Source organism: Syzygium oleosum, unplaced genomic scaffold (assembly GCF_021117445.2).
Source record: "Syzygium oleosum isolate NSW1041296 unplaced genomic scaffold, Sole_v2.1 Sole_v2.12, whole genome shotgun sequence".
Classification (NCBI taxonomy): domain Eukaryota; kingdom Viridiplantae; phylum Streptophyta; class Magnoliopsida; order Myrtales; family Myrtaceae; genus Syzygium; species Syzygium oleosum.
In genome coordinates, this window is record NW_026607496.1 from 1,188,209 (window position 1) to 1,214,267 (window position 26,059).

Consider the following 26,059-nt stretch of genomic DNA (forward strand, 5'->3'; position numbering starts at 1 on the left):
CGAACGAACGAACGAATGTATGGTTAAACAGGTGAAAAGAGAGTGACCAAAAGCGAGAGTGCAAGCTCATACATTTTCCATGGTGGGTTTGGTGGTGTTAATGTGCTTGAAGGAGGTTGAAGAAGATGAGTGAACACATTACAGAGGTGGAGTGGTTAAAAGAGAGAGGAGAAAGAGAGAAAGGTTTGGGATTTTTTGAAAGTGGATCGGCTGGTGATGGAATTTCACATGTTAAGGAGGGAGAGAAGGGAGAGATTAGCGTTAATCATGCCACGTGGCTTGCTTAGAGGTGGTGAGATTAGAGAAGATTTTGGCCCCCCTTCCGTTTCGGTACCCATTCAAGGTTTAAGCTTGTTAATGGGGGGAGCCAATAAATTTTTGTGTGGTTTTTTTGAATATTCAAAACCGTATTTCCAGTGTTCCTTGCGTTTTTTTGCTGATAATTAGGGAGCTGCATTCTTCGGAAACTCCGAAAATTCGAATGTAAACTGTTGGTACGCTAATCGCGATCGGTAGAGCTCGGTCGAGGTCGAATTATCGGAGGAATCTGGGTCCGACGGATCCGTTTCGGACTCGGGGATTAGTAAGATATGGTGTAAACTCGAGATATATTTATCGAAGATGAGTATTCCCTCCGTAAACGAAAAGGAGGATCGAAACGCTTCGGTTATTGTATACTTGGTGCATCAAATTGATTCAACATCAATGTGGTTTGATGAAGCATTGATGAGAAAGTCCGGCATGGGACCAAGCGGACAGCCCTTTTAACTATTCTCAGCGGCTGGTAAGGTACAAATATTGAATTTAGGGCGAGCTCTTTCACGTGAAATTTTTGGGGTGTCACACTCAACCTTGACCTTAGAAAATGCAAACAAATTCTCTATACCCGTGCTCAGCTCGTGAATATTAAACCGAGATGTAATTATGATAACCAAGTTGAATTGAAGCCGAGTCGAGCTCAGATATATGGAAGATAGCTCGAGCTCACGATCGAAACTTTGTTAGAGAAAAGATCTGATTTGATCCTTGATTCTGATTCTAATCACACGGATTGCGGACTAATTGATTCGGTCAATCCGCGTGATGAGATATGCAAAAGATAAAATAGGAAAATGATATCATGTATATTCTTTTCCGTTTTCTTTTCGTACTATACATGTACAATTGAGATGAGAAATACAACCGGAGTTCCTTCCGAACTATACTCTTTAATTTTCTATCGGTTCCTCAATTTCTATCATGCTATCAGCGCCTCTTTTCCTAGCCTAGCTTCCGCAAAATCTCCTGAATTCGACATTAAATCAGATCAACCTCGACTCGTATATCAAGTCTTGAATATTCGAATATAATGGTGTTTCGATTATGAATCATGACTTTTTTGTTCTTATATGAATATAAATATGATTTTAGGGGAGGCCCACAATGGAAAGATGAATTTTCAAATAAACTTGTTAGACATGTGACAAGGTTGGCCAAAATTAAGAAATATAAAAAAACGAAATTGAAAGAGATAAAGCGAAAAAGAACATGCAGGCTCATAGGACCCTTCAATGGGTGGGTCCAATTTTGCCCTTCTTTTGAATTTTCCTTTTTGACCTTATAAACTTGTCCTTTTTAAATATATATATTTTTAATTTCCTTTTATGATATATATTTTAATAGCTCTATCTCCTATTTATTTATTTTTTTGGCTGGCACAAGATGAGACCTCGGAAACAAATTTGAATCATCGAGAATGGAGAAAAAGACCAATTTGTAGTGTCTGAATCTCGAGACATCATTGGACACAAGGAGTCTGGTTTTCTTTTGCTTTGAATTTTACACTCTCCCTTTCCTTTTACTTTTGACATCTTCTTTTCTTTTTTTTCAAATCTATTACCCTATCAAATTTAGAGATTTTGATAAATATAAATCCATCCATGCTAAAAATTTTCCCTAATTCACGCATTAAAATACTCTATTCATATAATCTAGTAATCCCATCAGATCTTTTTTGAGAAAATGACACAAACAGTCCCTGAACTTTGACTCAATGTGCAATTTGGTCCATAAACTTTTAATTTGTTCAGTGTAGTCCCTGAACTTTAACCCAATGTTCAATGTGATCCCTAAACTTTTAATTTGTTTAATGTGATCTAACTTTTGGTATATGTTCAATTTAGTTCTTGAACTATATTAAAATGTACAATATAGTCCCTGAACTTGAATTAATGGAAAGACTATATTGAACATTTTTATAAAGTTTAGGGATTATATTGAACATGTACCAAAAATTCATGGACCACATTGAATAAATTAAAAGTTCAGGGACCACATTAAACATTAGGCTAAAGTTTAGGGACTACATTGAACAAATTAAAAGTTCAGGAACCAAATTGGACATTAAGACAAAGTTCAGGGACTGTTTGTATTATTATCCCATCTTTTTTCTTTCTTTTTGGCAATACAATACTGTATTTTTCATTTGTGGTGATGCAATACTAGAGAGATTCTTCTTCGTTTCACCGAAGCGACTCTTACTTTTTTCTTTTTTGTTTAATCTAATTCTTATGGCTCACACACTTTGACCCTTTTTTTTTAAATTTGAAACACACGAAACTTTCACAATACACAAATATCAATACGTAAATTCACACATGATATTTCTATTTTTTTAGAATTTGCATACCATTTCGAATCATCGCTAAAAAGAAACAAAAAACACTTTTTGACTTTTGCAAAATATTAAGCAAACAAGCCCTTACCTTTTTGTTTGGCACTCCAACGTGCAGCAGCTATCTTGTGCTCTTTTGAAGTTTAGGTAACTAAAAATTTCAAACTGATGATAGCAAACCAGAGCTCAGACAGACCCCAAGATTATCATATTCAAGGGTTTTTTGCCTATGATTCCTCAGCCTCGTTTGGTGGGTAGGTCTTCTATCAGCTCAATGATTTTAGGGCCATGAGAAGATTTTGGCCTTATGTAGAGGGACAAACTCCAATGAGCATAGAGGTTCTCAATTCGTTGACCCTATGGATGAAATCATGTTGGAGCAGTTGGAGCTCCCAACGCAATGCTCAATTGTGAGGTTTGCAGTTTCGAGCCTTATGCTTTCAAACTTAGGTTTTCATTTTCGAAACCCAAGGCCGAGCCAAATCTGAATTTTTGGAACTTAAGAGTCCTTTGAACTGATATTTGGTTGCAGTGTCAAAACTCCTGGACTCCATGCACATCTTCCTTTCTGAATGCATCTGCTTGATTACTGGTGCAAATTCAAAATATTTCATCCGAACACGTTGGAGTTCTCACTTCGTCACTAAAATGACTTAAGCCTTGCCGATATGATGACAGTTTGATACTTGGAGAAAAGGGCACTGAAGAGTCGAGCCGTGTCAATTTCAAATTAATCGACTTTGCATTCATGTGTACCTATCGTAGGAATACATAGCGCTCATTGTCATGGTCAAGTTTATCATCACAGAAATTTGCATATGTGTTGGTAGAAGAATTCTCTTCTGAATTCATAAAATGGAGATTATTTTTGGCCATTATAGAATGGAGAGTTTGGTTGATCCATCTTCTTTACTTTGTGTCTGCTAGGAAGAGTCTTTGTGCGGGTATCAAATCAGACACACGGAAGCACAGGAACTGGCTCTCTTCAACTGAAAAGTCACTGTTTATCAGTAGCCTGCTTCTCTTTTTTGCTGTTACTCTGTATGTGCGCGCGTGTTTTATGCAAGGAGGAGCAGACCTGCGGAATTCATCTTGTGAAAAGCTTTACAACCAGATTTCTGTTGATTGCCTAATTACAATCGACCAATAACGCAAGAAGAAATCTTTAACATCACAATTATACAGAATCGCTTTCTTTAGGCTTCTCGAAAATGTGGGAGGATGAACACCACAAGGTCCAAAGCAAGAATATCTGTTGCAGAAGAAACATCACCAATGACATTAGCCGCCATAACGGGTTCTCAGGGATTCTGGAGGCTCCTCTTCCATGATGCCCGACCCTGTTGTTTCCAAATACTCTCTGATCGTCGTTTTACAGTCGGCCAGGTATGTGTGATCCAGAAAATTGTCGTAGGCAACATCACCCAGATTCTTTGCGGCCAAGACACTACATGTTCAATAACAGCATCATCAGTGAAAAATCACCAGCTAAATTTTGGTTAGCATTATTTTGAAAGCATCGGCAAAAGTTGCTGCGTATGATATTGACATGATTAGAGGCTGGATCAACTACTAATCCATCTTTTCTTTCCCAAGCAGAGATTTTCCAAGAGAAGGAAGATTTGGAATACCAGGAACAAAAACTAAGACAATTGTGCAAATATGAAAAGGATATCTGAGCATCAGCTTGCAGTGCTCCCTGTCTGCATCCACTAGCAATCAGGTGCTGTAAGCAATCCTTCAATAGTCTCAAAGGACTTACCAGTGCCTAAGATAAACGCGGCAAGGAAAAACATCATCCCGCCATATCTTATCTATATCGTAACGTCCATAATGTTGAAAATAGATCTCCTTGCTTCCTGCATGACAATGCACACCAGCAGTAAATAAGACAAGGATTTGGATTATCTCGACTTTGGAAGAGGGATGGTAACTTGACTCTATTTACCCCTCAAGATCATGACACAACACTCGGAAAGAAATCAGTGATTGATTGATATACAAGCGACTATAAGCAATTTTAACCCTTGAATCCTCTGAGTGATGCGTCGTGCTCAGAGAGGGTTAATTGAATCATTTAGCCCTCTAAACTGGATAGGATTTGTATCCATAAGACAATTGCAGCCAGAGCAGTAAAGCAGAGGTATTTTAATGATGTGAACGAGGGATCGATCTGTCTACCATCATGCGAGGAGATATTTAAGCAAACCATAAGCTAACACTGCTTCCACAAGCCTGTAGGTTGTTGATATATTGTCTCCAAGCTCCATAAGCTTTTAAGCAACTGTCTCAGTTACAAGATTTAGAAAAATTTATTTCAACTAATGCAACCCTATGAAGATGTACCCCTGCTATATAGAATGCATCGTCAAGTATCATTTGAAGCAGGTCATAGAGCGTCTAATTCTCCTTCTCAACATTTGGAAATCCCAAGGAGATATCACATATCAGTCAGAAATAAATCTTCCCATCAAAGACTTTGTTCATATAAAGCACAAATCCTGCAAGCACTTTTGTATTGATCGAGAAGATAGCGCATGAAAAATAAGACCCGGTAGAAAAAGTACCTCGGCATCTGATTCGGAAAAATTCCTCATCGCTATAGCGAGCGCAAAGCACCTGAACAGTTTTCAATGCATGAATCAGATTCAGAATTCTATTAGTGAAACAACAGACTTCACTAAGTCATAAAACTTAGCGAAGGCAGGATACCAAGTAGCAGTCATTCCAACTGTCCTGAAAAGACAAAACTCGCATACCGCTAGATTATCAAAGGGCTTGCCATCAAGCATCTGAGGCCTGACCTACAAGAAGAGAACTTTTTCTTTACTAACAGGAAGCAGAATATCTAAACCAGAGCAGAGAAAGTTGAGTAAATGAGTCGGTTCAAAGCGACTACGCAGCAACTCACAGCGAGAAATCGGAACTCGAGTTCCCTCCTGATGAAAGCTGGTATCTTCACTTCATCAAGCAACATACTCACTCAGTTAGTATCATCAGTGTGAAAGATTAGCTGAATTGCGCAATCTTAGAACCCGATACTAGTTCGATGATGTTCTCTCGCCATACCTCGGATTTCTCAATCTCAAAGACCGTAACCACGAGAGTCTCGCCGTCACATGGCTCCACACTGAGGCTGGAGATCTCCTGCAGCATCCCAATAGCAGAGCAAAAGTAGGGTTTAACAATGCAGCTAATATGATCATACTTGCTCAAAATTCACGCAATCTACAGATTATGACCATGGTTTCGGGTTTGGCGATGCCGCGCTCGAAGAAAATAGGAGCGGCGTGCGCGAAAACGCGCCGGAATCCGTCCAATCTCGCCACCCTAAAGTCAACCAGATCGGGAAACGTACTCCTCGCGCTTCGCTCTGGCCACAAATTCACGATCGCGCGTCAGCGAATCGCAGAGCAAACCGCACAAGACTCTACGTTCGATCCGCACGTCCGTATCCGAGAACACACGTCGCGCGGAGGAAACGGAACGACTCGGACGGGACGCTGTTACGTACCGGAGAGCAGAGAACCGAAGCCGCAGATGGAGATGCGGCCGCCGGGGCTGAGGAGCTTCTCGAAGTCGGGCTCGTCGTCAAGTTCGCTCAGTTCGAGCGGGAGCCGGTCCGGGAGCCGGTCGGCGCCGTGGCTGGACATGGTGATCGGAGACGTCCGGCGGAGGATCCCGCGGCGATCGGCGCGGCTTGAGCCGAGGAGGAGCGGATGCGGCCGAGGAGATGGCGATGGAGGTGGAGAGAGGAGATGGGGGGCGGAGGAGAACGTCGGACGACGCGAGAGCGGGCGGTGAATTGGATTGAAGGCGGAGGAGAGAGAGAGATCGGCGGTGCTCATCCGGCGGCGGCGGCGGCGGCGGCGGAGCTCAAGTAAAGTGGCGGAATGAGAAAATCGGATTGGCGTGATGACACTGCAAATGCCACGAGACTTTGGCTGTTTTACCAAAATACCCAAAGGGTAAAATTGCCTCCTTACGAGTCATAATTATTTGAAAAATATTTTTCCTAAAAATAGGGTCTTGTATCGTTTACTAAAATAAATGGACGAAAAATATTTACACATAAATTATTGTTAATAATGAAAATATTTTCATTATCTAATTATTTCAAGCGGTCATTTTTAGAAAAATAATTTTTAAATCATTCATTTTTCGCGAAACAAAATATGTCAATGACTAACCTCAAATGATCCAAAAAAGACGTCATGAGACACAAATAGCGACCATTTAAGGGAACAACATGACATGATGTAGGATCAGCAAGAATTAGTCATTGATTATTTGTGCGCGCAATCACACAATGTAATTACACTCGACTTTCGGTCTCTCTTTTCCACGAATAGCCCTAAGACAAATAAGAAATTCATAGTGATTGATTCGATTCACCAATGATCTTTGAAGCACTTGATAACTCGAGAAAAAAAGACCCATCATGCAAGGCAAAAACATTTCTCGAACACCTCCTTCATTGTCGTAGGATATATGCATTCAAGAAAGTCAGGGCGTAACAGGCACGATTATCTACATAACTGCATATATATACTCATGATCACACATTGTTTGTTTATGGGTGCTTAATCGGCCTTTTATTTAAATACAAATAATTTCCCTCTAACTTAATCTCTTCGTATCTTGCTGTAGTTTTTCCTGCTAATTTTGACGGTTGAACCGATACTCTAAATTGTGCTGATAACTTCATCTTGATCCTACTCTTTATCTCTCTCCTGATCACCATGGAGAATAGAAAAGCAAGTCAAAAGCACCAAAAGGAGGCAATGGTGCTGTCAACGGCACTAGCAGATCACTTTGTGAACTGACATGAGCTCTTTTCAAAAAGTTACTTGCTTTTTTTCTTATGCAAAGCACTAAAGCTATAGAATAATATCCCCTAGAATGACTACTTGTTACAACCTATCGCAGTGGGTGCTTCTATGGCTGATTGACCTAATTTTATAAGGTCAGACATCTCGCCGTTACAAAATATTACAATCGATCTCAAGTTACATCTTTTTACCTGTCGATCAAGTTGCGAGCCACGAGGTCGAGCTTGTGACTCGAGTTGGCATGGCCATGAGAAAAGAGAGAAGCTCATTGGCGACAAGGGGTTCCTCCAACTTGGAAAATCCTGGTTTATTTGTGGTGTATTAAGCATGTGATCATTCTTGCTTTATTCCCACTTGCATTCGGTGGCGTGGCTGTAACGGGGTTGCGTTAACAAATTTCATATTGTTTGTTGTAACCATTAGAAACTGAAATAATAACTCTGAGAAAGCGATAACAAATTTAATATTGACCAAGTCAGTGAATAAATATATTGAATGAATTTTCTTAACAAGTAAAAAGGACTAAATTACAAACCAAATATAGACTTGCAAAATCGCTACAAAATTGTAATAGAATTAGACATGAGATGAGGTGCACATTATCAAATCTCCTTAAGCCAATTAGCTCTCCTGTCAACAACAGTATTTTGCAAATTTACGAATTATGCCTTTCAAGATACATCTTGAACCTATTTTGTATTAGCACTATACATATAGGACTCACTCGAATTTTTTCTCGAACCGGCACACTTAGAGATTTAACAAATAAATAATTGAAGAGAATAGATTCATTTTCTAACTTTGAACACAGAGAGATTGAAACAACTTTCTAAGCACAGAAATGCTAGGTATGCCTCTCTCAAATGAATGATAGTCCATTTCAATTTATGGAGATTGATAGGACATGATTTGAAAGAACATGATTTGAAGAGACATGTTCTTTCGGATATGTCTATTAAAGACAAAAACAACTGCCGCAGAAAATGATCCGAAAAGACATGTGGCAACTGTTGTAGAAATTGATCTGAAGAGACATGTTCACAATTGCTCACTTTTGTCAAGCCATTAACCAATAGTTACAACACAAATATCACGAGAGTCAAAAATATAAAAATGAACAAGTGAACAGAATCTGTGCAAAACATGCATCTTATGGTCCTTTATGGTTTGTTTAAAGCACGCGCACATACAAAAGAACCCTTAATCACTATGCCATCAATGCCAACTTTCGTACCTTTAATCTGCTCTGCTCATAGACAAACGTCTAATTTCAATTATTTGACGGCATTGTTTAGGTCTATTCACTACTAAATTGATAATGTATCAATTTAAATTTTTAGGTTGGACTTTCTAACACATCTTATGGTCCTTTATGATATGCTTAAAACACAAAAAAGAACCCCTTAATCACTATGCTATCAATGCCAACCCTCGTACCTTCAAATTGCTAATTGACAAGCGTCTCGTTTCAATTATTTGGCGACATTGTTTGGGTCCATTCCCTACTAAGTCGAACATTTAACGTTTCCTAAGCTTTGGTACTCTTCTCCCTTCGTTCATCTCCAGCCGTATATCCTTTTGAGTCCCAAGTGGTTGAGCGGGGCCGAAGCATACAGGCAAGCACTGCCCGGCCACGAGGCATGCCACCAACAGAAACACCAATTCGTGCCCATCTATTAACTGACCATGGCCCCATTTTTGAGATCTCCCTCCTCGTCCAATATCTACAGGAGCCCGTTCGGCACTTGTTCATCGTGAAACTTGCAACGGGGGTTTCTTACAAGCTGCTATAAGATGTTCCGACGATGCTCGGGTCGTTTTAATCGTCCTAATGTCTCGTCTTGCGAGAGGTTTGCCAAAGATATTCTTAAAGACCTAATACCCTCTTGACAGTCCATGGTTAGTGTGTAAGATAGCTATACCCAGTTCTTCTTCTTTTTCTCCTCTAAATGTTGGCATGCTACAATCCCCTTTGTAGCTGTTTATAGTAGTTACATGATGTCGCTAACCCTAAGAGTCACTCCAAGTGGTAAGTACATTCATCTTCATCGCTCATTGTCTGAGTTTTGATCGCAACACAGTTCAAATCATCTGTAGGGGCACGACAGTGTGCTCCAGCCTCTTGAATGGGGGGGACTGCTGTACTTTTGGAGATTTAATTGGGTGTACTTCGAAAATAAAAAAATTACCCGATCAATCTTAAATTTATTGTACGGATGCTAATTTAGTCTTAAATTTTACAATATTGCCAATTTAGTCCAAACCTTTGCGCGAAATTCCAACATCATCCTTTCGATTTATTTTCGGGGGAAATCGTTGACGTGGCGGTCCGATCACCACCGGTCGTCCTACGCGGCATACCGCCGCGTCAGCGATTTCCAGCAAAGACTGATCGGGAATGACAACATTGAAATTTCGCGTAAAGATTTAAGACTAAATTGGCAAAATTGAAAAGTTTATGACTGAATCGGCACGATCGATTAAGTAATTTTTTCCTTAAGAAATCTAGATAATAAGGCTGACTACGTGCTCGGTATTAGATACATTCTTATTTTAGAATCTACATATCTCAACCCCTCACCTTAAATTTATAATTTGCCAAGAGTGTCAACTCACCCCCCCCAAATTAAAATTTTGGGTTGGGCCACTGCCCACTTTCATATATTATACATGGCCCAATTCCCTAAAAAACCCCCAACTTTACCCTTTGTCCCAATTATATCCCAAACTTTTTTTTGTCTTATAAAAAACCTCAAACTTTTACTTTTGTCCCAAATCTACCCAATTCACTTTTCGTCCAATTTTTTAATATTATTTTTTTATTTTTTCGAATTTTTTTATTTTTATTTTCTTTTTTTTTTCCTTTCCTTTTCTTTTTTTTTGTTTCATCTTCGGCCGGTCGCCGGTCCGCTGAGCCGTTCTTGGTCCGGCGCGACCGGCCAGAGGCGAGGCCAGCGAGGTCGGCCCAGCCGGCTTGGTGAGCTTGGCCCCGCCGGCCATTGCGAGGCGACCTCGCCAATAGCTGCGGGGCCGACCTCGCCAATGGCCGGCGGGCCGAGCCTCGCCGTGGTGGCGAGGCTCGGCCCCGCCGGCCTGGTGAGGCTCGGCCTCGCCGTTCTTGGGCGAGGCCGACCTCGCCCGATTCGGCGGGGCCGACCTCGCCGGTTCTGCGGGGGCCGAGCCTCGCCAATAGCCGACGAGGCTCGGCCTCGCCCGGCCGGCGTGGCCGAGTTCTCGCCCGGATACGGCGAGGCTCGGCCCGCCAGGCAGCGCGAGGTCGGCTCGCTAAGAACAGCCGAGGTTCGGCCTCGGCCGACCTCGCCGTTCTTCGGGCGAGGCCGACTGCTCGCCCGGTACGGCGGGGCCGAGCCTCGCGTATCCGGCGAGAACTCCGGCCACGCCCTGGCGAGGCCGAGCCTCGCCAATAAGCGGCTGGGGCCGAGCCTCGCCGTGGCTGGTGAGGTCGGCCCCGCCGGCAACCGGCGAGGTCGGCTCGCCCAAGAACGGCGAGGCCGAGCCTCGCTCCGGCCACGGCGAGGCTCGGCTCGCCCACGCCGACGGGGACCGAGCCTCGCCGGCCACGGCGAGGCTCGGCTCGCCTAACGCCGGCGAGGCCGAGCCTCGCCCCCGCCGGCCCCCGCCTCTGGCCGGTCGCCGATCCGACGACCGGCCCAAAGGTGAAACAAAAAAAAAAAGAAAAGGAAAGGAAGAAGAAAAAAAAATAAAAAATAAAAAATTCGAAAAAATAAAAAATAATATTAAAAAATTGAAAAAGTAATTGTAGATTTGGGACAAAAGCAAAGTTTGAGGTTTTTTATAAGACAAAAAAAAGTTTGGGATATAATTGGGACAAAGAGTAAAGTTTGGGGTTTTTTAGGGAATTAGGCCTATTATACATACACCGTCACATTTTTCTTTTATTAATTTTGCTTATTCGTGAACATGATTCAAAGAAAAACAAAGGGTCCTTTTTCTTTTTCTTTTTCTTTTCCTTGTTTTTTTTTTGGGAAAAAACCACCAAAAACCCCAAACTTTGTCATTTGTGACACATTTACCCCAAACTTTTTTTTGTGACACCAAAAACCCGAACTTTCTTTTTGTGACACATTTACCCCAATATATTTAGTACATGGGCATTTTTGTCTTTTTGCTTTTTTTTTTTTTTCCTTCCGTGAGGGGCCTCGCCGGCGTCAGCGAGGATGCCCATCGCCGGATCCGCGAGGGGCCTCGCCCGGCGCCGAGCGAGGGCGGCCCTCGCCGTCTGGCGAGGTCGACCCTCGCCGGCGTTGGGCGAGGGCCGCCCTCGCTCGCCCGAGGCGAGGCGACCCTCGCTGACGCCGGCGAGGGTCGACCTCGCCGGCGTTGGGCGAGGGCCGCCTCGCTCGCCCAGGCGAGGCGACCCTCGCCCGACGCCGGCGAGGTCGACCTCGCCGGATCGGGGAGAGGGCCGCCCTCGCTCGCCCAGGCGAGGGCGACCCTTGCCCGGCCGCCGGCGAGGTCGCCCTCGCACGGGCGAGCAAGGGCGGCCCTCGCCGAGGCTCGGGCGAGGTCGACCTCGCCGGGCGGCCCTCGCTCGACGCCGGCGAGGTCGACCTCGCTCGACGCCGGCGAGGGTCGCCCTCGCCGGGCGAGCGAGGATGGCCCTCGCCGGGCGGCCCTCGCTCGGCCGGCGGGTCGACCTCGCGACGCCGGCGGGTCGCCTCGCGCTGGGCGGCGAGGATGGCCCTCGCCGACAGCCGGCGAGGGTCGACCTCGCCTGAGTCGGGCGAGGGCCGCCCTCGCTCGCCCAGGCGAGGGCGAACCTCGCTCGACGCCGGCGAGGGCCGCCCTCGCTCGACGCCGGCGAGGGCCCCCCTTGCCGGATCCGGCGAGGCCCCCCTCTCCGGAAAGGAAAAAAAAAGAAAAAGCAAAAAGACGAAAATGCCCATGGACTAAATATATTGGGAGTAAATGTGTCATAAAGGATCGAGATTTTTGTGTCGCAGCCAAGAAGTAAATGTGTGCGAATGCGAAAGTTTGGGATTTTGGTGATTTTTTCTTTTTTGTTTTTGGGTGGGGTGGCCCGAGATGTAGAGATCTCCCATGTGGTAAGGATCTTGCCCCTCGGACCGAGAGTGGCCCGAGCCTCGAGACGGCGACGGCGACGGCCACGCTCGTGTCGGTGTTGTCGCCTCTTTCCGTAGACGCGCGCGCCGCCCGACGACAGCCTCAATCAATCAGTTCTCCGCCACGTGCCTCGGCTGTTGCTCCTGTCTTTAACCTCTGCCTTTCTTTGCTGTTATATGTAAAATAGTCTGCAACTAATGCATATAGGTCACCGGGCGCTTCTAAGATTTCTCGAGATCGATAGTGACTGAAATCACGTAATAATAGATCTCGTCTCATGATTGAAATCTATTTTGTACGTACGTGGATGCCAATTTGATATTAACATTTTAAATTCAGTTAACATAATTCTAAATTTTTTTGTGATTTTCCAATGTAATCTATCCAATTAAAATTAGCCGAAATTACTAATGAGACAGTTTAGTCAACGTCGGCTGTCTCACATGCCGTGGGCGGTGAACTGGTGTGGATCACATCGTTTTGAGTAGTTCTTTTTTAATTTTGAATTTCTTTTTTAACTTGTTTTCCTCTATATTTTATTTTACCGTTCATCTTCAATTTGAAACCCAAATCTGGGTTTCAACTCCTCCTCTCTTCCGCTATCTGCAGCAACAAGGGCATGGGTTTTAGCTTCTCTTGTGGTCGGAGAGTGCATGTAGGCCCTTGCCTAGATTTGAGTGAGAGTCGCGACTGTCGCCGGCCATTGCCAAGGCCCTAGTGACCATCGCCAACCAATGCCGAGGGAAGAAGATGAACAATAGAGAAAGAAAGAAAAAATAAAGAAAAGAAATGAAAGAAAATGGAAAGAAAGAAGATTGAAAATAATAAACTCAAAACCATGTTGTTTCATTTAAGATTGTTCATCTCATATGCTAGTCATACCACGTATGATGATCGGTGCTAATTGGATTGCTACACCAGTGATCTCCAGCCTTAATTGGCTGGATGTACTACAATTAAAAATCGTCAAAAGATTTTGACTACATTAACCAAATTGAAAAGTTTAGGATAAAATTGAATACATATAATATATTGATGACATTTTGGGCAATTTTCCTATATTTTATAGAGTTTCCATGATAAAAGATGCTATCATTACGGCAAAGCGTGACACGTTATGAGTTTCATAAAGGCCGATGATTTCATTGGTAGTTTCGTAACAAACGATGATATTTTCTTTATTTCCCTCATTTTATTCCCAATTAGGGATGAAGAGCATTAATAATAAAGAGTGATGCTAGGACTTACTAAGATCGATTTACCAAATTGGTATATGATTTGTTAGACATGAGCGGTCCTCTAGCATACACAACGGGACTCTATGCAGAGGATGGACATATCTCCTTACAATATCCATATCACTTGTAAAAAAAAAAGTGTTAGAATATTTAAATATTATGATAAGTTTACTGGAAGTCCTAAAACTTATCGCAAAAGTGCAATTTAGTCATAAAACTTGCAAAATGTGTAATCAATTTCTAAAACTTATTAAATTGGTGCAATCAAATAATTCCGTTAACCCTGTCCAATTTGGCTGACGGAAAATGCTGATGTGATTTTCTTTATATTTTATCTCTTTTACGTGGCGATGGCGTGGCTAAAACGACGTTGTTTTAGTCAATTCACGATTTTTAATATAGATTTTATTTAAATTATATACAAAATAAGCTAGTTAAAAATAAAAAAGGCAGGTGCCTAGCCACAAGGTTTCTCCCCTGTGTGTCTTTTTTCATTAATTAGCTTATTTATTTAAATAAAATTTATATTAAAAATATCATATTTAGTTTAAAACGATATCGTTTTGGCCTTATGTCTTATGATTTAGTCATGTCATCGCCACGTATGAAAGAAAAAAAGTCACATCAGTATTTGTCGTTTGCCAAATTGGACAAAGTTTATGAAATGACTCAATTGCATCAATTCGACAAGTTTTAGAACTTGATTGTACTTTTTTGTAAATTTTAAGACTTAATTTTATTTTTGTGATAAATTTTAATACTTTCAATGTATTTATAATTTAAATGTCAAATCGCGTCTTCGTTTCGCTGTCGAGCGATCTTGGGCGTACCCCGGCGAACCTAGGCCCGGGCCATATTGTCGTCAATCATCGTCTTAATTGTGTTTTGTTTCTCTCAAAAAATCAGGGCGACGTAATTCCAGGAGCGGAACCGCTAGGTAGGGGCTCCCTCTTTTGACCCGACACCCGCCTACGTGGCGCCAATCTACGGGCTACCGACAGGCAAATGGAAAGCTCCCGGGACGAGCGCTCGTCGCTAACATGCGCCTCCCCTGAATCCCTCCCTCCCTCCGTCTCATAAATGCGCTTCGCTTTCCTTCTCCTTTCGCTCCTCCAAATCACATAGATCAACCCCTTCTCTCTCTCTCTCTCTCTATCATCTATCGTCAGTTGCTTCCTCGTCTTTGCGGTAACGAGGCTCTGAATCCGTTTGTCTGAATCGAGGTCGGCGGGCGGGCGGGCGAGGCAAGGCTCAGTAAGTTGTCGAGGTTCTTGCCGATTCTTGATTGTCGTCGTCGTCGTCGTCGTCATCCTCCGAAGATCGTTCCGTCGCAGCTCCTGGCTGCTCGAATTCGGTGGGTCTGTTGCTCTCTTTCATTCTTTCCCCATTTGATTTGACATCGCCGTTCGGGATTCTGGGCAGCTCGTTTTACCCGTCTCCGGAGATTGGCGGGGGCCCGAATTTAGGCTGCGCCTGCGCGATTGGGAGTAAAGGGTTTTCTGGTTGCGTGTTTGATCGGTCGAACTGGGTCGGCGTTTGTATTTGTCGGGGATCTGGTTTCTGGGCGGCGCTTGGATGTGGATATGATGGTGGTCTGGGTGGTGGGTTAAATCGTTGTGCTCGTGTCATTGATGAGACGCCGTTCGCCGGCGAGTGTCGCATCGGAGCAAATGGAGAAGGGAACGGCTAAGAACCAGCACTCCCGCCTCTGTTTCTTGGCTACATTGTCCTTGTTTTTCTGGGTTCTGCTGTTTTACTTCCATTTCGTAGTTCTAGGGGGTAATCCCTTTGATGAATCCGCCAAATTGCAGCCCATACCGGTTAGAACCGAATCCACGCCTTCTCATAGGATCGATGATGACCCTTCGTCGGAACCCCGCATGAGCGCTACGCCGCTGAGGGAGAGCCATTTGGAAACTCCCCAAGTGGTCGATCCCCCGAAAAGGGAAACTCCCCGAGTGGTCGATCCCCCGAAAAAGAAAATTCCTAAAGTGGTGGAGTCCCCGAAACGGGAAACTAAAAGGAAAAGAGAGAGTTTCCCCTTTATGAGACCATTGAGAACTACAGAGAACAAGAGTGATCCGTGCGGTGGGAGGTACATATATGTCCATGATTTGCCACCTAGGTTTAACGAGGACATGCTCAAGGAGTGTAGGAAGTTAAGCCTCTGGACCAATATGTGTAAGTTCACCAGTAATGCCGGGCTCGGTCCACCGCTCGAGAATGTCGAAGGTGTGTTCTCGAATACGGGATGGTACGCGACAAATCAGTTTGCTGTTGATGTCATTTTCAACAATAGGATGAAGCAGTACGATTGCTTAACGCGTGATTCTTCCATTGCCGCGGCTGTTTTCGTACCCTTCTATGCTGGATTTGACATCGCAAGGTATCTCTGGGGTTACAACACATCTGTGAGGGATGCCGCATCTCTTGATTTAGTTAAATGGCTGATGAAGAGGCCGGAGTGGAACATCATGGGAGGGAAGGATCACTTCCTTGTTGCTGGGAGGATCACATGGGATTTCAGGCGGTTAAGTGACGAAGAAACGGACTGGGGCAATAAGCTTCTCTTTCTCCCTGCTGCAAGAAACATGTCTATGCTTGTTGTGGAGTCAAGTCCATGGAATGCGAATGATTTCGGCATTCCTTATCCGACTTATTTTCACCCAGCAAAAGATGCTGACGTATTCAATTGGCAGGACAGGATGAGGAAATTGGAGCGCAAATGGCTGTTCTCGTTTGCCGGCGCTCCTCGTCCGGACAACCCAAAATCAATTCGAGGACAAATCATTGATCAGTGCAGGAACTCTAAGGTCGGCAAGCTGCTAGAGTGTGATTTTGGGGAGAGCAAGTGTCATTCTCCAAGCAGTATTATGCAGATGTTCCAAAGCTCCCTTTTCTGCTTGCAGCCACAGGGTGATTCATATACGAGGAGATCTGCTTTTGACTCGATGCTGGCAGGTTGTATACCAGTCTTCTTCCATCCGGGATCAGCCTACACTCAATACACCTGGCATCTTCCGAAAGATTACACAAAGTACTCCGTCTTTATTCCTGAAGATGATCTAAGAAAGCGCAATGTTAGCATAGAGGAGAGGCTCCGGGAAATATCTCCCGAGCAGGTGAAGATAATGAGGGAGGAAGTCATAAATCTCATCCCGAGGCTTATATATGCTGATCCGCGCTCGAAACTAGAGACTCTGAAGGACGCTTTCGATGTAGCTGTGCAGGCCGTCATTGACAAGGTTACGAGGCTGAGAAGGAACATTATTGAGGGCCGTACTGAATATGATAACTTTATTGAAGAGAATAGCTGGAAATATGACTTGTTGGAGGAGGGACAGCGTGAAGTGGGAGGCCACGAATGGGATCCTTTCTTCTCGAAGCCAAAGGGCGAGGGAGATTCTGGAGGTTCCTCTGCAGAAGCTGCGAAGAAGTCTTGGAAGAACGAGCAGAGAGACCAGTCATGATCTGGAGGCTTCAGTTTTCCTGAAGAAGCTTTACCAAGTGCTGATGCATGGTGATGCCTCTAGATGGAGTTCATGTCAAGAGAGATTCCGACCGAAGGCAAGAGCACAATGGCTCTCCGATGACATATTTTTGAAGCTAATATACCGTTCAGTTCAGCCTTTTAGGTCCACTGCCGTGCTAGGCAATCAAAGACAGAAACATAGTTGAGTGTCCCGCTTCCTTCTACATTCTGCCTGTATCGTGCCTAGCGATTCTTTAATTGCGTTTAATAGGGTATTACATAGCACATATTCCATGGATGGATCTGTTTAATGTCCATGTTCGCAAAGATACTGGAACTTTTCATGAGAAATATAATTTTTCTGTTTCTGGTCAAGCTTTCGATCTCAGCATAGTGGACCCAAGTTGCTCCATCTTTGCAAGTTCTCAATAGAAGCAGCTATATAAGCCAATGTACTGTTCTTTTCTGTAAGGTTGATGTTTCGCAGATTCTGGCATGTTTTCAAGTGCCTGTAGTTGGTTGCATGTTTATATCTCATCAAGTTTTCCTAAATTGAGGGGGCTTGCGAAATTGGGTCTTGTTGTTTGGTAGGGTTCTCTACCTGTTTTTGTCGTCCAACGTTCAAGGGTGTTTTCGGTCAGGCTTGCGAAATCCGCTTTGTGCCCTATCCCAGCTCTAGGGAAAGTTTTCGTTGCATGAACTTCTTGCCCCTACATGTTTGCTTTCAAGACTGATAGGACCTGCTAACCTGTGGTTCTAAAGACTCTTCGAACATGGAAATGCAAACTTGTTTCATCTTGTTCAGAAAGTTCAGTGATTTAATCTCTCTGTGATACCTATTTGTGTTTTGTGTGCTGAGTTAGTACTCCGTAGCTTGAAGAAGCAGCTTCTTCTGGCGTCTAAAATACCCAGAGATTCTGGAGGATTATCCTGGATTCATGGATTCGTCTCTTTTACCTGGAAAATGGTATCTTTTCCTGGCCATGACATTAGGATCTTCCACCATATATGTCACTAAGCCATTCATCGTCAGGATTTAAAATACGATTGCCGGATCGGCTTCACATGGTCAGGAATTTTATATACTAGACGTGCAACAAAGGGAGTCCCTGTCATTACTACCCTTTTCACTTTCTTCTTTGTTGGCAAGAATATGTATGGTGGCCCATTCATTGTGGCGTTTTCCTGGCTATAGTGGTGATGACCTAATGTCCATAGGGAATGAACTGGTGGAGCTCTTTTCGGGCTATTTCTTGTCTCCATCTCCATCTTGTTCTTGGCATGTTTGCTCTCAATATCGCCGCCTTGAGTGCAAATTTCCCTTCATCGATTGCTTAACAAGAATCCGTAGACACTTATCCATGAAACGTCATTGTAAGGATTGGAGGAGTCTTCTTCGCAACTCGAATGTCCAAATTATGGTGGAATTGGTTTGACATTTCAAATTGCAGAGACGCGAGTAGGGGCTAATGTGTATAGGTAGAGTTGAAACTAAGACAAGTTACTTACGAGTAGTTCGGGTTCGGTTCGATGCAGAACTGTTAATACTCGTTCGAGCTCGAGTTGAGTTTTGACCGCGGCTCATGTTGGAGAATTTGCATAATTTGATTGATGGAAGGCCTGACTCATTCTGTCCCAACAGGGAACCCCAATTGACTCTCTTAATTGCCGTCAAAGCCGGATCTCAGCTGAAGTTAAACGCGATTGCTAGAAAATTCTTTTTGACTTTTGCTGTTTCCCACTGACACGAGCTGGAATCTAGGAGTTCCCAGCACGTTTCTTGGTAAAACCCTAGGAGACACATTTCCTCCCAAGACAAGAAGTCAACACGATTCCCCTAAACACGTCTTCTAGACCTTCTTAAGTTAAAGAAATTGCAAGTCTTAATATGATAATCCGAGCTTAGTCGGTCCAGATCTAGTTTCCTAACTCGACCTTAAGATCACGTTCTCCTGCAGTAGAATAGAATAACGGTGCCCATCATAGTACTTCTTGAAATCATGGCCATATGGTGCGGAGTACACTGAACCTAGCAGGGAGTTGGAATCTGTCCATTGCGTGCTACGCCCACTTGTCAAAAGATCGCGGTATAAAGAGCGATAAAATAATGGGATTCGATAAATATTTCATTGACCGACGTGTTCCGCTTAAAGAAGCGTAATTTTTAGGTCACGATGTGAACAGGTGTATGCGATTTTGGCGTTCGCGAAGGCAGCAAAGATATACTTATGTGCATGAGGTATCTATCAGGATAATTCTCCAATAGTGTATTTTAAGCAAACTTGTTCCCAATTACATATGGGCTTGGGCAAAGGAGCAGAGAGCCGAATCTGATGCACCATCACGTCTACAAGGAAGCCATACGTGTGACTAAACCTCCTGTGGCTTAGTCAATGGCCCTCTAGCCCTAACTTTCTTGTACCCACCAAGATTTTTTGGTAGGGGAAGGTCTGCACTGCTGCACATAGCTCTCTACATGAAAATGCTAAACTCGATGAATTGGGCCAGATCTGGATTTCTTGTCTCGTCCGAAAACTACGGGTTGGAGCGATAAAAGAACCAGGCCCAAGATAGTCCGGCATCATCTATACATACGTAGCCACTACTCGGAAAACCGTACCAAACGCCGTAATATTATCAAAGGTGATGAAAAAAAAAGAAGTAAATCTGTTCCCAATCGATGTTGGTCATTTTGATGTTGTTATTCCGTGAAAACGAATTGTGATTTGCATCGACTTCGTTGCATACACGATCATGATCTAAATCCTTTGATTCATGTACTCACACTTTAATACACGAACCCTTTGCAACCTCCATTTAGCATTAGGATTGGAGGATGGCCGTGAACGACGGTCTCACACCGACGGATCATTCCATAGCCCCCGAAGTCGCCGGGTTGTATCCACGAGAATGCTCGTTTGGTTGAGAACCGCGTCGCCGTTCCAAAATCATCGCTGTCTTCAACGCATGTCGGGTCTTTATAACTACTGAGAGTGAGATTCTAGCACATTTTTTAGGGATTGAGATATACCCAGTAATGTTGTAATTCGTAGAACAGTGTGGTTCTCTCTCTCTCTCTCTCTCCTTAGCTAATTTGATTGGCTACTTGCGCGGTGGGCAAATGCGTGGAATGGGAGCCATGGATGGCTAAGTCCAAGACCTTATCATTAATGCACTGCGCGCGCGCGCGCAGAGACAGAAGCTCAAGCATTGAATTGGCGATGGCCATTTTCACCTTTCATCTCAGTACAGCTTCGAACTCTCCGCTCTACTTACCATGTCTTCCGTCCGTCTCTTTAACCCAAGTACCGAGCATCAAACATTCGCCCGACATTTCATTCGAATCCAACGGCTCTTCATGTATTAAAACCGACCACTACTTCTCGTGAAGCCGAAGAGCTCAGAGCGCACACGAACACCGAAGCTCCTCAAGAGCTCTCTGTCTCTCTCTCAGCCAAATGATCCTCGTGATGAAGAGCCCTTGAATTTCACGAGTTTCCTCTTCTCTACGCTCAGAGCTCAGTTTTGAATTCTCACTCCCTCTCTCTCTGTGCGAGTTCTTCATATAAGTCACCCGCAAATGTGTCCCCGAATCATGCAGCAAAGTGTCTCGACACAATACCCATGGAAGCCACTATCAACTCGCTCATCGTCACCTTCTCGCTTTCGCTCTGCTTGGCCGCGCTCCATGCCAACACTGACCCTCTCCACACTTACATAGTTCAGCTCCATCCTAACGGGCCGACCCGGTTCGCGTTCGCTTCTGAGCTCCAATGGCACCTCTCCTTCATCCACCGCACCGTCCCTCCCTCTCACGTGGAAGACCCTTCTTCTCGCCTGCTCTATTCCTACCGTTCCGCGATGGACGGTTTCGCCGCTCGCCTGTCCAACTTGGAGCGCGAGAGCTTGGAGCGAATGAGCGATGTCATTGCCATTCGGCCTGACAGGGTCCTCCAAGTGCAAACTACTTATTCCTACGAGTTCCTAGGATTGAATCCCTCGGGAGGGGCTTGGAGTGAGTCGAGGTTCGGGCGCGGGACGATCATCGGTGTCCTAGATACCGGAGTTTGGCCCGAGAGCCCGAGCTTTGATGACCGGGGCATGCCGCCTGTCCCCAAGAAATGGAAGGGGACGTGCCAAGAGGGGCAGGGCTTCAACTTTTCGAATTGCAACCGGAAACTAATCGGCGCCCGGTTCTTCACCAAGGGGCACCGCGTGGCTTCTCCGTCACCTTCGGCGGACGACGTGGTCGAGTATGTCTCGCCAAGAGACTCCCATGGCCACGGGACGCACACCTCATCAACGGCTGGGGGAGCCTCTGTGGCATTGGCGAGCGTGCTTGGTAATGGTGCCGGCGTGGCCCGCGGGATGGCCCCGGGCGCCCACATTGCAGTGTACAAAGTCTGCTGGTTCAGTGGCTGTTACAGCTCTGATATATTAGCTGCGATGGATGTGGCAATCAGGGATGGAGTCGATGTCCTCTCCCTCTCACTTGGCGGCTTCCCGATCCCCCTTTACGCGGATAGCATTGCTATCGGGAGCTTTCGTGCAGTCGAGCAGGGCGTATCAGTTGTATGCTCTGCCGGAAACAACGGGCCAATCCTGAACTCAGTCGCTAACGAAGCTCCGTGGATTCTAACTGTAGGCGCAAGCACGCTTGACAGGAGATTCCCTGCTATTGTTCGGTTGGGCAACGGGAAGTTCCTATATGGAGAATCCTTGTACCCCGCGAGGGACCGTTTGGCAATGTCTCGTGAAGAACTCGAGTTGATTTACGTCACTGACGGCAACATGGGGGGCGAATTTTGCTTGCGAGGGTCACTCCCTAGAGAAAAGGTTCAAGGCAAGATGGTTGTCTGCGACCGCGGAGTCAATGGGAGGTCGGAGAAGGGCCAAATCGTGAAGGAAGCGGGTGGGGCCGCGATGATCCTAGCGAATACCGAGATAAACCTTGAAGAGGACTCGGTGGATGTCCACGTGTTGCCAGCGACGACAATCGGATATTCAGAGTCGATCCTCTTGAGGGCCTACATAAACTCCACCGCAAGGCCGAGGGCCAGGATCGAGTTCGGCGGGACCGTCATTGGGAAAAGCCGAGCGCCCGCAGTGGCTCAATTCTCGGCCCGAGGACCGAGCCTGACTAATCCTACAATCCTGAAGCCTGATGTGATTGCTCCAGGAGTCAACATTATTGCTGCTTGGCCTCAAAACTTAGGTCCAAGTGCGCTTCCTGAAGATTCCAGGAGAGTGAACTTCACAGTCATGTCAGGGACTTCCATGGCCTGCCCTCACGTCGGCGGGATTGCCGCTCTGATCCGTTCCATCCACCCAGGATGGACCCCGGCAGCCATCAAGTCGGCAATCATGACGACCTCGGACACAACCGACCACTCAGGGAAGCCAATCATGGACGGAAACAAACCTGCGGGGATCTTCGCAATGGGGTCGGGGCAAGTGAACCCGGCAAGAGCCATCAACCCGGGATTGATCTACGACATCAACCCGGACAACTACATCACCCATCTGTGCACATTAGGCTACACGAATTTGGACATCTTCACTATCACTCACCGAAATGTCAGCTGTCGCGAGCTCTCAAGGTCAAACAGGGGCTTCAGCCTAAATTACCCTGCAATTTCCGTGATTTTTAAGGACGGGAAGAGGAGGAAGATGGTCAGGAGGCGGGTCACTAACGTGGGCGAGCCGAATTCTGTATACTCGGTGGAAGTGGCGGCGCCGGAGGGGCTAAGCTTGAGAGTCAGGCCAAGGAGGCTTGTGTTCAGGCACATGAACCAGACTTTGAGCTACAGAGTGTGGTTTATAGCAAGGAAGAGAGCTGGGACTCCAAAACATAGCTACTCTCAGGGACATTTGACTTGGGTTCATTCTGGCCAAAGCGTGTACAGAGTGAGAAGCCCCATCTCAGTGGCTTGGAAGAACTAGGAACCTGGATTTTTTTCTATTTTTTTCGCGCGGTAGGACTATTTACAAAGCGCGATTTCTTATGAATATCGTCGCTGTGATAATTGATTAGGAGGACGAATTTGAATTGGGTTATGGTTTCTTTACCATGATGAGTCTTGGCGAAATAAAACTAAAATCGGTTTCTCAGGACTGTAAATCTGTGTGAGTCTCATCCTGTCTGTCGTATTGAGAGTAGAGTGCTTTCTTTGCTAGAATGTGATCAATCTCTGGACTACTAGTTCTCGGGGAGTCACATGAAAACCAGAAAAAGGCGAAAGCTGTTGCAATCGAGGAATTCTAAACCCGACCTAAAATACCGCAAGCCGCGTTCGGATCGATCGGAATCAGCGTCGGCTCAACTTGGCAACTCCTACTGGTGCATAGCCCGACGACAAGCTCGGAATTTGTCGAGGAAACGGTGGACTTCTTTCGCTTTTTAGATGTCATTTGCCGTGCCAGTAACTAGAGAATGGTAAGTTGTGTCGATCAAAGTTCCGATTTCCGGTGGAAATTATCGAAATTTTGAGTAAATATTTAGATCTAAATCGATAAAAATTGAAAAATTTATAATTGAATTCACATCCGTATTATGAATCTAAGATTGATCGAGCGAATTCCCCATCAAACTTGTCTTCCATTTTGCGTTCCCCAATTGGTTTTTCCACGGGAGTGAAAGTTACAAACTTGTCTTGAGCATAGGACAGGTAACTCTTTCCATCGAGCCAAAGGACACGTGGCGCGAACCCACGAAAGTCCTGGCCTCTGCCACGTGTACGGACGTGCGGGGAGGAGGAGCTGGCAAAAGGCAAAGAAAAACGTGAAACAAAGAATTTGGTGGTGGTCGGGTCAACCTTGGCCCCTCCTTTTGTCTCGCTCTCCCTCTCTCTTGTTTGTCTGAAGAGATTTCGGGCATGTTTGGTTCGACTTTTAGGGAATACATTTGCATATATACAAATACCTTTGAGCTAAAGAGATTTTTCGAAATACAAATAATATTTGATAACGAGTATTTTAAAATCACATTTGAAAGCAACTTTGATCTAAATACCGTTTGGTAAAATTTAATTTTGTGAATAACTTTTGCTAATATTTAAAAAAAAAAAAGCAAAGAAGGAAGAGCCATGGCCGGCTGGCTAGCCTTGCCTGAGGTCGCGCGACCTCAGGCGTCGCCTGGGTTGCGCAACCCCGGCGATTGCTGCCGGAGGGTTGCGCGACCTCAGGCGGCCTCGCCTGGGTTGCGCGAGGCCGGTGATCGCCGTTTGGGGGTCGGCTGACCCCGGCGACCGCTGCTTGGGGTCGGCCGACCTAAGGCGGCGCCTAGGTCGCACGACCCAGATCCGGGTCACGCGACCTAAAGGCCGCTCGAGGTCGACCGACCCCAGGCGGCGGTCGCCGGGTAGCGCCGACCCCTGTGCGGCGGTCGCTGGGTCGGCCGACCCCGAGCGGCGATCTGGCCGGACGTCGGCCGGCCCCAGGCGGCGGTGGCCGGACCCCTCAGGCGGTGGTCGCCGGTCTCAGTCGGGAAGATGAACAGTACACGTGAACAGTGCACATTGCATTTCGAAAATGCAAGTCCCCAAAGCTCCTCCATCCCTCCATTCAACCAAAGTCTCTTAGAGGGTTTTGGAGATGCAATTGTATCTCCTCAAAGCTTGCCAAAATATTTGCCAAACAGGTTTGCATTTACGGAAGAGACTTTAGAGCCCCAAAGTAGCTTTCAAATGCCCAACCAAACTGGCCCAAATTTGAGGCAAGTATGGTGTACATGAACATCAGAACTCAAGACAGACAGCCAAGCATCCAACGTACGTTGCATATGCTTCCGAAACTTCCCCATCTGCCATCCGGGGTCTTCACACGGCTGGAGAATGTCCTGGGGGAAAGAAAGAAAGATGCCTTTTTTGTTCCGCTTAACACGTTGGCGAAAGTTCAAAATTCCACGAAGCGAGCATCCCCGTCCCGGAACGAACGATGAAAGATCCGGACAATACGACAGCGCTTACGTAAAAGCTTGAACCGTCATATGACGATGGGTTCCGTATTTTTTTAACTCTCTTCTACACACGGAATGCTTGGCGGAAGGCGGCGATCGCACGAGGCCCGCGGAGAATTCTTACGAGCATATGAAGGCTAGTTGAGAACGTAATGTATTATTTTACAGAGATAAATGCATTGGAAATCCTAACACGGGTCATAAAAATGCAATTGAGTCCTAAAACTTTCAAAAGTTCAATTGAGTCCTAAAATTTATCGCGAAAGTGCAGTTGAGTTATCAAACTTTCAAAAAGCGCAATCAAGTCCTAAATTTTATCGAATTAGTCCAATCAAGTCTTTTTGTTGATTGCGCATTTAGAAAGTTTTGTGACTCAATTGCACTTTCATGATAAGTTTTAAGACTTAATTACACCTTTTGAAAGTTTCAAGACTCGATTACACTTTTGTGATAAGTTTTAAAACTTTCAATGCGCTAGAGTTGGAGATCCGGATCAATGTAAATTGCGACACTTGGTAAAACATAGAAGTGGAAATTCTCATATACTAAATTTTCCAATCCCAAATTTTTTTTATTTGTTTATTTTTTCCTTTGCCTTTTGTGTTTGTTTTGTTTCTTTCTGGGGGGAGCTCCCAGCCCCCCCACTTGATATTTTTCGGTGCAATCGTGCCCCCAAGGCACATCCCTTTCCACCCACCTCCACCACATAACCTCTCTTTCTCATCATCATCACATGAAATAATTCATGGAAAAAGGGTAAATGAGATCTCCCTCCCTCCATATAAAAGAAAGTGGTAGCTC

General features: G+C 45.1%; 3 protein-coding genes across 3 annotated transcripts; 2 read left to right on the forward strand and 1 right to left on the reverse strand.

The window, feature by feature from the left end:
* Nucleotides 1–3,739: 3,739 nt before the first annotated feature.
* Nucleotides 3,740–6,551, reverse strand: LOC115677229 (uncharacterized). Its single transcript, XM_030600360.2, has 8 exons — nt 6,168–6,551; nt 5,896–6,026; nt 5,723–5,800; nt 5,565–5,609; nt 5,413–5,457; nt 5,221–5,272; nt 4,416–4,512; nt 3,740–4,100 (listed from the first exon to the last, which is right to left on the reverse strand). Exons 1-8 carry the CDS (start codon nt 6,499–6,501, stop codon nt 3,935–3,937), a joined length of 948 nt encoding a protein of 315 aa, XP_030456220.2. The 5' UTR covers nt 6,502–6,551; the 3' UTR covers nt 3,740–3,934.
* An 8,468-nt stretch (nt 6,552–15,019) lies between these two features.
* On the forward strand, nt 15,020–17,676 carry LOC115677128 (xyloglucan galactosyltransferase MUR3-like). Its single transcript, XM_030600195.2, has one exon. The coding sequence runs from the start codon at nt 15,461–15,463 to the stop codon at nt 17,297–17,299; it is 1,839 nt and encodes a 612-aa protein (XP_030456055.2). The 5' UTR covers nt 15,020–15,460; the 3' UTR covers nt 17,300–17,676.
* A 3,116-nt stretch (nt 17,677–20,792) lies between these two features.
* LOC130139526 (subtilisin-like protease SBT1.2) lies at nt 20,793–23,422 on the forward strand. The gene has a single exon (XM_056316699.1). It carries the CDS (start codon nt 20,926–20,928, stop codon nt 23,242–23,244), a length of 2,319 nt encoding a protein of 772 aa, XP_056172674.1. The 5' UTR covers nt 20,793–20,925; the 3' UTR covers nt 23,245–23,422.
* The last annotated feature ends 2,637 nt before the right edge of the window (nt 23,423–26,059 follow it).